Source organism: Nicotiana tabacum, chromosome 17 (assembly GCF_000715075.1).
Source record: "Nicotiana tabacum cultivar K326 chromosome 17, ASM71507v2, whole genome shotgun sequence".
Taxonomy (NCBI): Eukaryota; Viridiplantae; Streptophyta; class Magnoliopsida; order Solanales; family Solanaceae; genus Nicotiana; species Nicotiana tabacum.
The window spans coordinates 8,070,903-8,088,676 of record NC_134096.1 but is presented as its reverse complement, the minus strand read 5'-3'; the positions used below and the strand labels follow the sequence as shown (position 1 = coordinate 8,088,676).

Below are 17,774 nucleotides of genomic sequence, written 5' to 3'. Positions count from 1 at the left end.
AGTAAATATTAACGTAAGATTATCCGTATTTGTAACGGATATTTTCCAATCCGTGTATTTGATCATTGGCAGCCGGATAATGGTCTTTCCACCATGAAGTGCTTACTCCACCATGAAGTGCTTGCTCCACCATGAAGTTAATGCTTGCTCCAACAAGAAGGGTGGACGTTTTGGTCTTGCACTCCCTCTTGGCTGCTATAAATATGAGCAGCAAGTGTTGAAGAAATTGCTCAGAACTCAATTGACAATTCTCTCAACAAATTGGCTATACATTGCACTCCTTCCTCTCAGAACTTCCATACGTTTTTCTGAGTATATACTCTTTCATTCTGCATTGTTTTTTTAACTTCAAACAAAGCAACTGTAAGTGTGATTTGCTACCGAACTTTGTGTTCGCCGAAACACTGGGGTTTGAAGTACCGCTACACCAGTGTGTAATTCGTTCTATCCTGGGAGGAAATAATCCATTACCTTGGGTACTAGGAGGGGATTAAATTCCTTAAGGAAACACTGTGAATTCAGTGGGCTCGAATTTATAACTGTTTCATTACGTTAATTTATATTTTGCAGAATTAGAATTATTATTTACAAATACAGCATTATTGACGGGGAATAACAATCTTAAGGAATTTAATATTTATTTCTGTATTTTTGTTATTCTAATTATTCTGCAAACTTCTTTATTTCGTATACCTATATACTCTTCTCTTATTTTCATTCGGTTGTTCAAATGAATTTCGCCGTTCTTTCTTAACTACTAAAATTAAACGAGTAATATCACATCGGAATGCTTATAACTCATTTAAATAAAACATTCTATGAGCACGAGTGGATGTATATCAAAGATAATTGCGACTCATTTGAAGGTTTTTGCGTCGAGTTATTTATAAATAGTTATGTATATTTATGAACGTAATAATTTACATCCACGTCTAATGTAAAATTCTAAATCAGTTATTGCCCATGAATCAAAACAAGCCAAGATAGAAGGACTAAAGAAGGATATTGGGATCAAGGAATAAACTAATTAACGATATTAAGAGAAAACGTTAATGATATTGAGTTAATTTCATTTGCCAATCAAACGTTAATGATCATAGTAGTTTGAACATTACACATAATGGCAAGTAGATCGAATGGAACTGTGTGGCACGCGAAGTCTACGTGTAAAGGTAGATTTTACGAGATCAATTTTTAAGGTTTTTAACATTAAATTTATTATTAAAGTTATGAGTTCATATTTACTATTTATTGTATTTTTAGTAATTTTTATATATAAATTTATATTTCGCATCAAAATAACTAGGTTCACATAAATCTACGACGGATTTTTATTATCACAATAAGGTCGTACAATGAAACGTAATGACAATGTAGTATTTCTTAGTTAAATTTATTTATCAACTTTTTATTAAACATATAAGAAAAAAACAGAAAAAGGAGAAATATATATTTGAGCTTGTTAAAAAAGTGGAGGGTAAAACAATTTGACCTAATTTTGGGGAGTAGATTGAATATAAACTCAAAGTTAGTGGACCAATTTGGCATTTTAATCAGAAACCTGCAAAAACTCCAAAGGTTTATCTACAAATTTTCCTCTTCGGTCTCAGCTGGGAACTGTTCTCCGTTCTACTCATCACTTATAAGCAGCGTTTGATTCTTTAGCAAAGAAAATACGATAAGTCAAAACCGTTCAGAAGGAAAATGGGACCTAAAACTTGCAAAGTATGCGACGATGCACAGTCAAAATACAAATGTCCCAATTGCTTCATACCCTAGTAAATTTCCCTTTCTTTCTCTGCTAATTATTTGAATTATGCTTATGTTGCTTTTACATTTAATTCTGGGTTTTTAGTTAGATGATTCATACGGTGGACTTAATTAGTTTGGGATTGAGGGGTAATAGCAGTAGGTTTTGTTAATTTAGTAATGAATTTAAGTTCTGTGCCTGACTGTGGAAAAAATATTTACACAACATGTCACTTTCTCTATTTAATACTTTTAATGAGTTCAAGGTATATACAATATAAGTGTAAAGAATTTTTTTACCTTAGGTCACCTTTACCTGTTATAGCTGGTACTCTGTATTACAAATCTCACAGTTTAAGGAGACTTACCTGTATATATTCTTGAGTGATCACTGATCTGATAGTGTGAAAAATCCTTACACTAACGATATAAATAACTTAAGGTATGGTAAGTAACTTGTTATAACAGGTTAAACTACGTTGACGATGTAAAAAATTCATTATACTATCGGTTCATATAACTTAAATGGGTTGTGTTATTAGAAAGGTTATGGAAAGACCCATAACTTTTTTGGTTGTTTTTGTTTTGGTCTTGCAGTTGTTCTTTGGTCTGTTTCAAGAAGCATAAAGGTTTGTTCTTGGAAACACATTCTATGAATCTGATCATTCAATGTAGGCACTACTTATTTGTTTCTGTAGATTAAGATGAAAATGGGTTATACATGAGCTTATTTATGGATTATGCAGAAATTTTCTGTGTGAAACCGGAACCAGAACTGGAACCTTCTTCTGTGGAAAAGCTTGGTAAGTATAGCTTCTCAAATAAAAAGTTGAACTTTTTTCATCTTTGTACCTCTGCATAATCACTATAAGAATGTGAATGATATGCATATTTTTTTCCCTTTAATTGTAGTTGAAGTTTATTGTCTTTGTTATTATTTCGTAATCAAGAGCTTTAGCCTTATTTGGTTGTCATTTAACTATCCTTCTTGCGTCTAATGGCGCATTACGTTCAATTAGCATGTTGAAAACTTCGATATTGCACGAACCTTCTCTTTGATGAATGAGTTTCTGGAGAATCATATTGAAGTTTCTGTCTGCTATGTATGTATAGTTTTAATTGTCGAGTTAATGGACTAATGAGTAATGCTTCTTACAACTTTTTCTAAGTAGCATCCTCAACTGGCTTAGCGCTGCTCTCATTTTCCTGCATTCACATCTTATTGTTAAAACTATTTAGAACCACTATCTTATGCATCTTCATTAAAAAGATTAAGGGATTTATGAGAATAGGAAGAAAGAAGTGAATATTCTCTTGGTCCTTAGACTACCTTAATTTGTAGTTTGGATTTTTCAAACTCAACGCCTACTTCTTTTGGAGTAGTGTTTCACCTTCTATGTTTCTTTCTTTCTTTTCACAATTATTTTGTATTACTAACTGTGTGAAGGAACCAACATTTTTATGTCTTTCTCATGTAAATAACCGAAACATCTATTATTCCGCTTAAATCTTCATGACATTTTCTTTTTGAGCATATTTAACCTTTATTTTCCGGAAGTGCTATAAGCTTTCCCATTATCAAATGGGTCTTGCGTCCATCTGAATAGCCATTTCACTGCTGGCAAGGGTCCATCAGTGGGTAAGGTACGAGTGGAATAGAGGGAAAGTGAAGGGGAGGGTTACAGGGAACCGGAGGAGGAAGGAGGTGGGTTATACAGGCTACATGAGCCTGGGGGTTAGGTCGTCCGTTATTACAGGGCTTTGGATATTTCTTAAAAGCTGATGGTTAAATGGCTGCAAAAGAGGAGGGTTGCTGGGGTAGATGGGAGGAAGTAGTTTTGGAGGTTTCTGCGGAAGGTGCTTACTAGGCTTGTGGATAGCTCGGGGGATGGTTGCTGACTTGCTGGTTTTGGATTTAATTGTTACAGTGGTCTAGCACCATAATCTAAAGAGATGGAGGCATTTTTTTTTGTTGTTTTCTCCAAAGAGCATTGAATATTTGTCTTTGCGTAAAAGGCAAGTTATCATCATCAACCCTCTTGCCTATTGCTATATATTTAAAAATGAGTCAGCATCATCTTACACTTTGACTCCGACTAGTTTGTGTGAACCAGTGATGAATTCAGCTGGTATAATTCAGGCATTATTTGGTGGTTTCATTTAAGCTTGATGTATGGTATGCTACTTTAAGATTGTATCATGCCTCAACTTATATCTATCAGCTTCTGCTCCGGAATCACATGTGGAGAAGCCAATCTGTGTTGCTGAGCAAAGCGAGGTGCTGAATCAGTTGCGACTAGAGTCTATAGGTATGTTTCACAAAATTGTGTTGTAGAAAATAATACCGATTCTCAGGAAGCACCTGAGTATCTCATTCACTGCATGATTTCTGTAACATAGCGAGCGGATGACATACAACTGCCCACGCTCTTCATGAGCTTATCATATTTGTAAAAAATGCACATACTTGCGCTTCGAGAGGCAACCTCCAGATAAAAATTCTTGTTTCTTAAGGAGGGATATGGTGACGCTCAAATGGAAGAGAAAAACGTGACGTGTTTTCTCATATTACCTGAAATACACTTCATGTTCCTTTCATAAGACTGAATAAATAGTTTCTACAACATTATAGCTTGAAATCGGGAAGGATTTGTGCTTCACTATCATCTTTTATTAATTCAGGTATCATTTTGTTTCCAGTATGATTTATGATATTAATGCATATGTTTTTGCTTAAGGTAGAAGGACATGATTTGCTATGAATCTCACCTTAGTAAGAGCCAAAGCTACTGATACCGAGTTTTAACTTTGATTTTACTACTATACTTCTTCTATATTCTAGTTCTTCAAGAATTGTAGACCCCTTATTGGACTTTGTCTATAAATTTTTCAGATTTACAGCCCGTTGATTGACCTTTCTATAACCCTCCTCCCAACAAAAATACTGATTTATTAGACTAGACATTGAAGGTTTTGTTAGCATCTAATGAGTTTCTTATTATGTGCCAAACCAATATTCTGTTTCTTGAGTTATTCATTTCCCCTGTGACATCTTCTAGCTTTGTTGCAGCTTCTTCCAATGAAATTCGTGAGGCTATACGGAACAAAGAGCTTCAAAATCTCATATGCAGCATAGATTCTTCTATGGATGCAGAGGCTGTAAGTACCATAGCTCTGCTTAATTTTTATTTATTTATTATGTGTGTGTGTGTGTGTGTGTGTATGTATATATACACACTTACTTTGCCTTACCATAGACCTACTTAAATATCCAATATTGTGCTATTTTAATAGATTTAGGGTGCGAAGTCAAGTCAAAGGGCAATATATCTACTTTAGTCGAAATGCTAATTGGAAAAGAACTTGAAATAAATATTTGTTCCAATGGAACCTTCTCTCCTGCCGTAGATTGGACGTAGATACACAACCCAAACCATTATTCTTTTTATACTCACAAAGCAAATAACTATATCAAAAAGCAGACAGTGGAAGGAATGAATCCGTTGTTAGTTCCTATAAATGATCATTCAGGAGTATTGTGAATATTTTTCAAAAGACAAGAATCAAATAATTTTATGTGGTGGAACAAAATATTTCTCATCTACCCTTTGACTAGATCTTTTTTCCTTTCTCAAAGGAACGTTAATGCTGCTTCAATTTCTATTATCGTTTGTCAGGAACTTGACAAGGCAATGGAGAAAGAAGAATTTCGCATATTCAGTGAAAAGGTAAATGTGGCATTCCTCCTTCACTCTAGTCAGTATACATATATTATCATACTTTAATAATAACAATTCTTACGAGGCAACGTTTTTTTTTTGTACTGCTTGATGTGATGTGCCTGCAGATTTTGTCCATGATTAGTCAATGAAGACTTCAACAGATGCATGATTTCTTGACAATGAATCGTATTGTAACAAAGGAAGATCTTCCCACATGGTTCAGAAGCTATCATTAAGTTGTTGGCACAAGGGATAATATCTACCAAGAAGATTTTGCAAGAATCTTACGTTTTGGTTGAAGATGTTAATGATACAAACTGCAGATAGTTCTGATTCAGCATCTCCTTCAACTTTCATTAGGAAAAACAATCTGGTCTTCTCCTTGCAGTTTAGTTCATTCTACGCTCACGATCCTGCTCTTCTTCTATCTGCTTCTACTGCAAATTGTTTGTACCTTGAATGAAGTGTGTAGATAAACAGTTAAAGTTAAATATTTAGACAATATGTCCTTCCTAGTAATCCAAGGGTGGAAGAAGGAAAGGAAGCTATGATGACCTAGCAACATCTCTAAGTTTTATCGTACATTTTGCAGTTACCATTACTTAAAATAGAGTAACTTTGTCTAAAGACTGCCCGATTTGCAAGGTGTTATTCCCCCTATCCCATTTTATATGTCATGCTTTTTTCTTTAGTCTGATCCAAAATGTCTTGACACTTTTCTATTTGGGAAACTATTTAATCTTAGCATGTTATTTTACCCTTAATGATATGATTTGTTGGAACCTACTTAATATAAAAGCTCACTCATTTATTTTTTTAATAAGAAGAGAACGGAAAGATACGTAAAGAAAGAACAATCTAGGTGTTAAAAGTTTTCTTTAATTTCTTAAACTTTGTGCCAGATAAAAATGAAACGGAGGGAGTAGGAAACAGAACTGTGACTAGGGTTGTTCAAAATCGAACCGAAATCGTTATTCGAATCGAACTGATGACTTATTGGCTTATTGGTATCGAATTATCGGGGTAATGGATGAGAAACGGATTGAGATTTTATAATTAACGGTTTGAGGGCGGATTACTTAATTTTTTTATCGGATAAACCGTTAACTCGTTAAAATTTTTTATATTTACACTTTTACCCCTATGTATATAAAGTACTATTAAAATCCTAAATGGCTAAATCCCTAATTTCTATTTCCTAATTCTCAATTGTCTGCAGCCATGAGCCACCAGAGGCAGAGAAGTCGTCGTCTCTCTGAGAACTGAGAAGTCGAAAAATCAAAATTTGAATCTGCTCGTCGCCTCGTGCTCATAAGTCATCACTCGTTACTCATGACACAATAAGGCAGTCTCGCACTCGTCTCAATCTGAATCTGCTCGTAGAATTTCATCATTTGATTATAATAGGATGATTACTACTTCTTGTGAACTACTTATCATCAATTTGGAAGTGTTTTCTTGGAAATTTAGAAAGCTTATCTCAACTTTCTACTCAATCTTCGTTGTCTTTCGTTCCCATTGTTGTTTGTATATTATTATTCTTTTTTCAACTTCTTGATTCAATTATAGGTGGCTGCCTAGTTTTATATGAATATTAATTTTTCTCACATGTTGTACCTTTATCTATTTGCATATTATAGAATCGAATTACAGCTTCTAGCTAAGTTAAGCGCCAGAGCTTTGAGGGAGAAGACTGAAGCTTTTGCCTTTTGATTGATTATGAACGAATGTGCTTTTCTGGTTTTACAAATTTAGTTAATATGTGTAATGACAATATATGTAGTCTTGGTATTGATTGAATGATTGTTTCAATTTTTTTTTATTTGGTTTAGCCGATAACCGTCTGATAATTGTTAATCTGATACCAATCCGCCCGTTGTCTTATTGGATGGCTAGCGGATTACTACATTTATAATCCGATAACCGTTAAGTGTAATTATCTGCCCGATAAGCATCCCTAACTGTGACAACAAAGATATAGGGGGGAAAATAATCTGAAATAGCCTGATTTACTACTGGTAATTGAAAAATAGTCATACTTTCAAAAGTAATTAAAATTTAGCCACCTTTTCATGTAAAGATAAAATCTGAACAAACACACGCTTAAAAATCCGAAAAAATTCCAGCATAATGTATCGGATAATTTATCATTTTATATCTAATTTATCGTTGTTATTTCCCAATATTTTGAATTTATAATAGTCAAAGTTAATTTTCCAATAATAATAATTAGGGGTGATATAGTAAAATTATCATGTTATTTATTGTTTCTTAAGGAGTGTGCCAAGTCAATACTCCCTCCGGTTCACTTTAATTATTTTTAAAACTGTTTTCACACATATTAAGGAATCAACATTTTAACATTAATTAACAAAAAAATTGACCATATTAATCTTAATTTGTTCATTGAAAATATAACAAATACTTTTAGCCTCTTTACTCCAAGGGCAACTGTTGGTTCTTTAAAAGATGGGGCAGCAAAAAGATTAAAAGTATTGATTGAAAATGTCTCTCAATTTTTTATTAAACATAGAGGGCTTTAAATAGCCAACTTGAGAGCATAATATGCAAAAAAATTTGCATAACAAGATTCAAAAAATCTGAAATATCTCAACAAACCTAAAAAATCTAACAAAAAATTTAAATTGAAATTCATTCTAATACTAAGCAACTTATTCTGCTAAAAAAGTTACTGCGGTAACTGAAAGCAACAAAATTTCAACACTTCTCCTTTGCTTCAGTTGCTGCAATTTAAAAAGTTGCTCCTCCTCAATCCTTGTTTTTGTTGTTTGTCCTTGAGGATTGTTTTGAGTATCGCTGAAATTGCACACTTTTATAGTGCTGTTTATTTTTCTTTTCTTCTTTCTTTTTCGTCTTATGGTTTTGTGCATAAAAAATACCGTGAGTGACCTTGTATTGTCTGAAATCTCTTTTGAAAGTATTTGATTCTAGACAATGATAAGATTTTCATGGATTGCTCGTAAGAATTATTCTTCCATTACAACATTCAATAAATCATAGGTTTTAAGATATGATTTTATTTTCACTGAGCAAATCCGATAGTTTTCTCCAGTGAAAGTTTGTGGGGCATTCAAAGAGAGACTGTTGTTTGCCATGTTTGAAAATGGGTTTAAAAATTGATATTGGTTAAAAATAATTTGAAAATGATTCTTTGGAAGAACTCACAGATCCCGTAGGACCAATGAGCTCTTGATACCACTATTGATTTTTTAAAAGATGGGGCAACAAAAAGATTAAAAGTATTGATTGAAAATGTCTCTCAATTTTTTAATTAAATATAGAGGGCTTTAAATAGCCAACTTGAGAGCATAATATGCAGAAAAATCTGCATAACAAGAATTCAAAAAATCTGAAATATCTCAATAAACTTAAAAAATCTAACAGAAATTTTAAATTGAAATTCATCCTAATACTAAGCAACTTATTCTGCTAAAAAAGTTAATGCAGTAACGGAAAGCAACAAAATTTCAACAGCAACTTTGAAAAAAAGAAGTTAATTCATTCTTCATATCTGAAAAAATCAAATATTGTGGATCACAAAAAAAAAGGGCAAAAAATTAATTAAAGTGGACAGTAGGGAGTAATGGATAAGTAAACTTGGCCGGAGGGAATAGTACTTTCTGTTTCTGTGTTTATCTTGTTACAAGTCTAGCAATATTATGATCATAGAGAACCATCTTGCGGAAATTTGTCTCTTAAAAGTTTGGAAGAGTGTATCGCGCGACGTCTGGGGGAGAGAGGTCAAATACCGCAAGAAATAGACGCACTGTAGATGTAATATTCTAACAAGTTTGACAACCAGCAGTTGATTTTAAAGGGATAAAAATACAATATATAAAGCAATACTAATTCTATCATAATAATTACAAATTAGTGAAGTTATACTCGTTTTAGTCAGCCAGTGTAGACTGCAGTCTTGTTTCTCTTAAATCTCTTACACTACAAAATTTGGTTGGTGAAAAGCTCTCTTGGTCGATCCACCTTGTAATCAACCTGCAAAACCACAGAAATTGAATAAAATACCAAGTTATTGCCAGTTTTCTGAATTTTGGCACTGATAGTCAAGAAGTCATATTACCTAAAAAAAGAGACAATATTTTTTAGCATCTTCTTGCGTAATTTATGCAAAAACGACAGCCCGGTGCACTAAGCTCCAGCTATGCGCAGGGTACGGGGAAGAGCCGGATCATAACAGTCTATTATACGTATTTCTGTAAGAGGTTGTTTTTATGAGTTGAACCTCCTGATCACATGGCATCAATTGGTAAAGGCTCCCCTTCACGTAATTTGTGCAAGAGATTTAAAAACAATAAGTTAAAGTTCTATGCTTGCTATTTTCTTGTTGCTCGAACATATACTAATACATTCTCTATCTATCTCGTTTTATATGACACTCTTTCCTTTTTAGTGAATTCTAAAAAGGATGACACCTTTCTATATCTAGAAACTCTTTAAATTTCTCATTTTACTCTTAATGACATGCTCTTATAGCGATAGAAATGTTATGGCATGTTTAAGATTACAAGTCCTAAGATTCAAGTCTTTCTTTCATAAATTTCGTGCTCAGTCAAATACTGTCATATAAATGAAATCGCGGGAGTAACAAGTTAACAATGTAAGATACTAAGATGCACTTATTTTTGCCACCCTTCGCTGTTGACAAATCTTTTCCTTAATCTTCAGTCTGGTATAACGACCATAATAATGTAATACGTAAAAGTATGAGCATCTGAATCATAAACTTACCAGTTTGATGATTTGCTGGACTTTCTTCTATGCGGCTGCTTGGGTTACTGCTGCTGGGCTGTTCCGCTCGCTGATTCTGCATTCAAAAGCTGTGTATTATGAAATGTTTTTTCAAAAGAATATGCAACAAATTAAGGTAATGAGAAAACAAGCTGTTTTAGACGGTTGACCACAGTTGATATTAATTTTAGTCTCTGTTGCAAGATGCAATTCTGGGTGATAGTTCCGTTGACCACAGTTGATATTAATTTTAGTCTCTGTTGCAAGATGCAATTCTGGGTGATAGTTCCACATGAACATCGTCACAATGACAATATGAATATATGTGAATCCAGATTTAGTTGGGTTTTCGGCATTTTTCTCATGATTGAATGAGTGTGAAGTGTACCGAGGTTAAGGTACAATCAAAGATCGAGATGTTAGCAGATGCAAAATTAATGAGTGCAGGAGCTGTTATTGAACTCCAAATCATTTAGACTTATAATAAACAAATATAATGAGTGAGAAGAACAAAGGACTTGCCTGTGGTAACACTTGTGCCTGGTGTAGAGCATAATATTGTTGATATGGATCACCAAGATTTGGAAGTCTGGGCTGATTAGTATTATGTCCAACAAGTGAGTTCATTATTGGATGATCTGGCTGGTTCGCTGCTCGGATTCTGGACGGATCAGGTACAGGAACTGGCGGCAAATGATATGCTGGAACAGGAAATCTAGGAGTCATTTGTGCTACTGCTGCAGCTGTATTCTGCATTGCCGGACCTGGCATTAGAGATGGATATGGCACCATTGGCCGGTTCATGCCCATTCCCGTACCCATCCCCATATGCATACCCATTCCCATTGTTGGCATGTATTGCGGGACTCCAGGATATATCATAGGGACCATGCTACATCCCATGGACATCATCTGCAGACAAGTAGCTATCATCAAACTGTATCCTAAACTGACCACTTAATTTTTTTTCCCTAGGAGCTTAACTGAAGATGCAAGACATGTCAACTTATAAGCAGTATTTTACATACTGGGATCATATATAATACTGAACAGAATAACATAAATAACGACATAAGAAGCAGCACCAAGAATAGGTGAACAAATCCTGGAATAACAGAAATATGTCGTACATAGAATTATGGGCAAAATACAAAATTGGCCAGTAGGCCAGTCGAAACTAATTGCATTCGCTAGCCAAAAAGTGTATAAAATATGTATGTTATATGTATATAACACACATATATATCTATACAAAAAATATACATTTTGTCGGCTGTTATTTTTGGGAGCGGCTAAAAATTATACATTTCATCTTGAATATTATTATTCCAGTAGATGTGTCAAAGCAAGAGTGAGTTTCTGGTTCCTAGTCTATTAAAATAAAAAAGTATTGGTCCTTGCAATTAATTAAAGTCCAGCTAATGAGTCCTTTCAATAAAATTTGATTGGCGAAGTAGTTCTACGACTACCTAACCACTTATGACTTCAAACATACTACCATTTACATAAATTTTAGATCTGATAAGAACCTCTATAACACCAAAGATCTCCTCATGGAGTAGTAAACTTCTACAAAGAAGAAAAATTTAGAAGGTGAACCATCAACATGGAAAAAAAAACGAAGAAATGACAAACACAAAAACAACTAGTAAAGAAGTCTTTCATTAGAAGGCTAACAGCTTTCCAAACCTCACTATATCCACTGACATATTGTATCAGAATATACAAATTAGTCAAAAGACGATAGCACAAGATGCAATTGATTGATTACTAATGGACGAAAAGAGAATGTCAACAAATATTACCTGCACTTGCATTTGCAATGATTTAAGGTACTCAATCGCTTCATCCAGCATTGAAGCTTTGTCTGACTGAAAGTTGATAAAAGAGTAGCTATAATATGAGAACAAGAATTCACTTTCCGTTAAGAGCAGTACTCTGATGAACAGAACATAGTGTAAAAACCTTATTGCACCGCGGTATGAGTTCTTGTAGAGCCTTCATCTTCTCATTTATTCTATCTCGACGTCTCTGCATTCACATATTTATTATCCAATCATACTAGAAAAATAGTTATACCATCAAAACCTTCAGACTGAGACTTGGAAAAGTATATACCCTTTCAGAAAGATTATGAACTTCTGCGGCACGAGATCTCTTTGTGGATGTAGAACTGCTGGTTTGCTTCTTTGCATCAGCAGACTCAAATTCAGCATCCTAGGATAGTAGAAAAGACAGCAAACGATAATGACATAATAAAGGAACATCTGGACCAACACATATCAATCAAGGAAAAGAATTGGAATTATCATAGCATAAAGGCTGCTATCTGAATGAAGATTATGCAGTTATATGTTAACTCAGGAGTTACTACAAATGGCATGTGGACAGCTAGTATGGGTCGAATGAGTTTTAGTTAGAAATGGGGCGGGTCATTTTTATCCAATCAGGCCAGCCACATTTTAAAAAAAAAGATGAGAACAAGCCATTTACCGGGTGGGGCAAATATGATCCAAAAGTATGACGGTAAGGGTAGTTATACTTAAGAAACTGAAAAGGAGGGTAGATGTAGCTTATTTTCGATATTAGAGGGTCAAATATGACCCTTTTTCGTATTTTATTTGTACATCTAAATCATGTTAGTTTATATACTCGAGACATTTCTATTGCTCCTACTTATCTGTTTATACCTTAAAGAGCCAGTTCAACTTTAATGCTGCTTACTGCTAAGCTTATTCCTTTCAAATTGCAGATTTGCATTCCTTATCATTCTCCAATCGAGAGAGAGTAGCAACAGAGCTATTGCCACCTTCAACCCAACCTCCAAATGCATCTCAAAATGCCAATTAGGCTAAACCACAAGGTCTTGAAAACCAATAGATTTATGATAACTAGCTAGCAATGATGTACTCGAGGAAGAATAAAGTATTATAATCCAATAAATAAACATTAATTGTCTCTCATCCCATTTGATGTGAAAGTATTACTATTTGTGGGAAAAGCATATTTTTCTTTGACTGCAATTTTCTCCAAGTTGTTTTTAAAATATTTGAAATTATTAACTATGTTGACTTATGGTAATACTTTTCGTGCATTTTTCAAGCGATGTATTAAAAAAACTGAAGAATATATGCCCGAAGACACACGAAAAATTAGGTGCATTGACACACTTTCATAGAAATTGAAATGGATGAAGTAAGATTTTTTAAATTTATTTAATATTATGTATATATATTAGATTCTAGAAACTACTAGTATATGATTTTAAAATATTGATGTCATTTAGAAAAGGTTATAATATTTAAGAAGAGAGGCGTTGATACGATTACAAAAAATGAGAAATACAGTCTGACGAATAATTTTATACATTGAAAAAGGGGATAATAACTTTTCTTTTTAGTTTTTCACAATAATAAAATAATTTTAGCTTTTAATTTTTTAAATTTTGTCCTTAATAAAGTGACTCATAATTATACAAATATTTACAACTATTATACAAATTTCAGATCATAAAATTCAAAGGTCTACAACATCAAATAAAATACTCTCTGTGTTTTAAAAAAAATGGCACTTTTTTCTTATTAGTTGTTTAAAAAAGATTTACATCTTTTAATATTTTCTTAATAAGAAATATTTATAGCCACACAAATTATATGACAGGTTTCGGACTAAAAATTTTAAATTTTTACAACCATACAAATATTATAATTTATTTAAGATCATATAACTCAAAAATATTTTATTTTTTTTATTAAAGTTTATGCTAAAGGACAATCTATCAATCGAAAAGAGAGAGGAAAAGAAAAAGAAAAAAAAGGGAATGCCCTATAAATTGGGATGACCAGTAGAATTTGTATTTTGTGATTGTGCCAACAAGGTGCTTCGTCGACCTATTAATACATGAGAATCCGTGTAACTAATTTGTGGTGAACGACGATACACGTGTCGCAGTTAAGATACTCTTTTGACCTAACTTGCCACTTGGCACATTTTACGTATATTCCGATGACGTGGCTTCCTTCTGGCCATGAACTCTCCGCAGCGCTAATTGTGTGGAAAAATACAGTAAACGACACTCCCCAAACACCCAACGTGCAAAATATACAGTGTGATTTTATCCGTTGGAATAGGTTCATCATTTTCTGAGAATTAACAAATATTATTTGGACAGACAATATTTACACTGATAATGCAAATTATAAAGTAACTTCCAATATTTGTAATAAATAGGATACCTACCATCTTTTATAAAATTTAGTGCATTATATTGTACGCATTGAAATATATTATTTCTTTTGTTTTAATTTATGTAAATATATATTTTTTTAGTCCGTATTAAAAAGAATGACATCTTTCCTTATTTGAAAATAATTTTAATTTATACAATAATTTATAGTCACACAAAATATATGTGATTCATTCTACATCACAAGTTAAAAAATCTTCTCTCTTTTTTAAAACGTCGTGCCCAGTTAAATAGGTTCACATACATTGAAACAGAGGAAGTATATTATTATCAATACAATTTAAGTTATCAACCTATTTTCAAATGACTTAGTATTTGTATTATTTTTATATATTTTTTTGATTTATATTACTACCCGTTATTTTTTTTTTGCTTTGATTAACTTATTATAGTAACTTACCTCTATTTTTCAATTTATGATATCATACTTGCAACAAAGAATTATATTATTTTAGATCAATTTCATTTGATACGATAAAATATTTATTAATATTTGAAATTTAAACTCTTTTCAAATTAGCTCATTTGACTTAATATATATTTAATAGATATGATAATGTAACAAATATTTTGAACCGTTAGCAGCGATGGATCTACATGGTCACTCGTGGGTGCTTAAGTACTCATTAATTTTGACCATATTTAGTAAATGTACATAGATAATTATAAAAATATTTAGATAGATATTAAATGAACACCCCACAAGTAAATTTATTTTTTCTTTTCTTTTGAAATTTTTATTTGCAAGCACCATAAATTTAAAATATTAGATTCGCCCCTCACAATTAGTATCGGGAAATTACACCTTTTTGTAAGTACGAATCTCTCGCAAAATAATCTAATGGGTTGATTGTGGAAAATTCTATTGTTTGTAATAAATAAAAGAAACCGAATGTCATTAGTTTATCATAATTAAATAGCAAAGCACTGCTACTTAATAAACAGACCTAAGAACACATATTATTTAACTAGGTGTTTTGGACATAAGAATTGTATGAAAAAAAAAATTTAAGTGAAAATAATATTTGAAAATTAGAGTTGTGTTTGGACATGAATACAACTTTGGGACCAACTTTGGGACGCTATATTTTTTAATGAAAATTTTGAAAAATAATTTTTTGAAAATTTTCAAATATTCAAAAAGTTCGAAATTCATTTTAAAGTCAAAACTGAAAATTTTGTAAACATTGATTTATGAAAAAGTGAAAAAATTTCGTGAATAAGTGAATTTTTTTATGGCCCTAAATAGGGAATTAAAAAAGAATAAAACAACCAGAAACTAATCTAGGTGCTTACTCACCTCACTACGTTCTTCATTGTCAGATTCTCTTCCTTTCCGTTTCCGATCCTCCGCCGGCGTAAGCGCCGCCTCCTGCAGCGGCGGAAGCGGCTGCAGTTCCGCACTGGCACTTACACTACCTCTCGAGCCACTTGCCGATGACGTCCCCATGAATTCACATGCCGCCGTCGACATTTCCCTGCCGCTGCTTGTTTCTGCCGCCGCCGTAGTAGTGTCAGTCGTGGTCCTTCCTCCGCCATTCCCGGCGGAAACTGGCGCTACATTATCTGATACCCGTGAAACCTCTGCAATTGGAGTTTCATTCGATTCGACAATCGTTGATGCCCTAGCTGTGTTACCAGAACTCGATTTACAATTTTGCGATTTTGCTTTAGGCAATCGCGAAAAATGCCCGAAATTCTGTAACCTTTGTGAAAATTCGCCCTCAGTACATCTCAATTGAGACGGAGGCGGATTCGAACGGATCTCCACCGTGGTAGTATCTATCTCTCCCGGCGGCGGCACGGCGGCGGTGACAACGGAGGAGCTCGGCGTATTATAGAGAAAATCGGCATAGAGATCACGCTCGAAAGAAGAATCGTCGAGTGGATACTGAAGCCACGTGGCCATTTCATCCTCTTGTATAAATAGTGGTGGAGCTGAAGCTGCTACTGTTTGAGATCTTTGATTTTGGCTTTGGGCAATTACTTGTCCATTTTGCCATATTAGCTCCATTATATCTTCATCCACTCTGTTGAAAGATATGCATTAACCACACTTGTCGAATCAGTAAATTTCAAATACCATACCAAATACCGAAAAAAAAAAAAAAAAAACAATTCATGAAACTTACACTGTGGACTTCTTTGACGGGGTGGTGATACCAAAAGTTGTAGGAATATTCGAGTAGTCGTCATCCATTTCGAAATTAGGAACAGAGTGATTCATCTTGTGCAACTCAACTTCATAATCAGAACTCAAACTTACAGAACAACAACAAACAATTTCAACATCCTCGTTCAGAGTTGCTCCGTGAAACTATATCGATAGTTTAACGTGTTATATTTCAACCTAGACTTACTGCCGACTTAGCTAGCTCTATTTATATTATTATAAAAATACGACATAATAAGGTATGTATTCTTTTTTGATAAATTTCCACTTGTGGGTATGAGAGAGCAATTTGCACTACTACTTGACGATTATGTTGGGTTTGTAAATGGAGAGCGAGTGACAACTAATGAGTAATATATATAATGAAGAGACAGCGGTTAAAGAACACAGGCTTCTTGTGTTTAATGTCTTTTTGCAGGCAAGGGAGTCAGAGAGATAAGGTCTCCTCTCTCTCTCTTAAAAATTAAACTATGGGAATAATATCAGGGGCGAAGTTGGAAGCATGGCGGTTCGGTCAAAGACAATAATTTTTACTCAAATAATATATTTATATTAAAAAATTTATTAAATATATACGTATATTAAATTTAAAATTTAATTAGTAACTTTTAAAATTATCGTTTTAAAATTTGAACCTATAAATTTAAAATTTTTATTCTTTTTTTTTGAATAATATAATACTCCTTACGTTTCAGTTTATGTGAACTTATTTTCTTTTGGTCCGTTCCAAAAAGAATGATTCTTTTCTAAATTTGAAAATAATTTTGCTTTAACTTATAATTCTACCTTTAATTAGAAATTTTTATAATCACACAAATACTTTGGATCCCTTTTTGACTTGTTTAAGACCACAAATTTTAAAAGTTTTATTTTTTTTAAATTTTATGCCCAATCAAATATGTTTACATAAATTGGACCGGAGGGAGTATAAGATACGAAGCTAAACGACGAAGTGATTTTGATGCTATATATGCATCGGACACGATATCTTTTCCTGTCACATATATATAAACACATTTAACATTTTTCCATCAGTTCCTTTTCTACAATTAAACAACTTATTTTTGTTTCTTATTTGATGTCTGATATTATTTTGGAGTCTGATTAATTTATATTC

At 33.2% G+C, this 17,774-nt stretch overlaps 2 protein-coding genes across 2 annotated transcripts; one reads left to right on the top strand and one right to left on the bottom strand.

Annotated features, from left to right (window-relative positions):
- The first annotated feature begins 1,595 nt into the window (after window positions 1-1,595).
- LOC142171507 (uncharacterized) lies at window positions 1,596-6,098 on the top strand. The gene is made up of 7 exons (XM_075233973.1): window positions 1,596-1,778; window positions 2,347-2,378; window positions 2,496-2,552; window positions 3,972-4,058; window positions 4,820-4,908; window positions 5,427-5,477; window positions 5,597-6,098. The coding sequence occupies exons 1-7, from the start codon at window positions 1,705-1,707 to the stop codon at window positions 5,618-5,620; spliced, it is 414 nt and encodes a 137-aa protein (XP_075090074.1). The 5' UTR covers window positions 1,596-1,704; the 3' UTR covers window positions 5,621-6,098.
- A 3,172-nt stretch (window positions 6,099-9,270) lies between these two features.
- LOC142171506 (transcription factor PIF1-like) lies at window positions 9,271-17,100 on the bottom strand. The gene is made up of 8 exons (XM_075233972.1): window positions 16,617-17,100; window positions 15,785-16,514; window positions 12,357-12,455; window positions 12,204-12,269; window positions 12,044-12,109; window positions 10,761-11,150; window positions 10,239-10,314; window positions 9,271-9,485 (listed from the first exon to the last, which is right to left on the bottom strand). The coding sequence occupies exons 1-8, from the start codon at window positions 16,709-16,711 to the stop codon at window positions 9,481-9,483; spliced, it is 1,527 nt and encodes a 508-aa protein (XP_075090073.1). The 5' UTR covers window positions 16,712-17,100; the 3' UTR covers window positions 9,271-9,480.
- Between the last annotated feature and the right edge of the window lie 674 nt (window positions 17,101-17,774).

What these genes read in the sequence shown, in the direction of transcription:
- LOC142171507 (XM_075233973.1), top strand. Translation starts at nt 1,705, where the DNA reads ATGGGACCTAAAACTTGCAAAGTATGCGACGATGCACAGTCAAAATAC. An exon ending in CCCAATTGCTTCATACCCTA is followed by an intron (nt 1,779 to 2,346) that starts GTAAATTTCCCT and finishes TTGGTCTTGCAG; the next exon opens with TTGTTCTTTGGTCTGTTTCA. An exon ending in TTCTTCTGTGGAAAAGCTTG is followed by an intron (nt 2,553 to 3,971) that starts GTAAGTATAGCT and finishes TATATCTATCAG; the next exon opens with CTTCTGCTCCGGAATCACAT.
- LOC142171506 (XM_075233972.1), bottom strand. Translation starts at nt 16,711, where the DNA reads ATGAATCACTCTGTTCCTAATTTCGAAATGGATGACGACTACTCGAAT. An exon ending in ACAATGAAGAACGTAGTGAG is followed by an intron (nt 12,456 to 15,784) that starts GTGAGTAAGCAC and finishes CTACTATCCTAG; the next exon opens with GATGCTGAATTTGAGTCTGC. An exon ending in TCATACCGCGGTGCAATAAG is followed by an intron (nt 12,110 to 12,203) that starts GTTTTTACACTA and finishes ATCAACTTTCAG; the next exon opens with TCAGACAAAGCTTCAATGCT.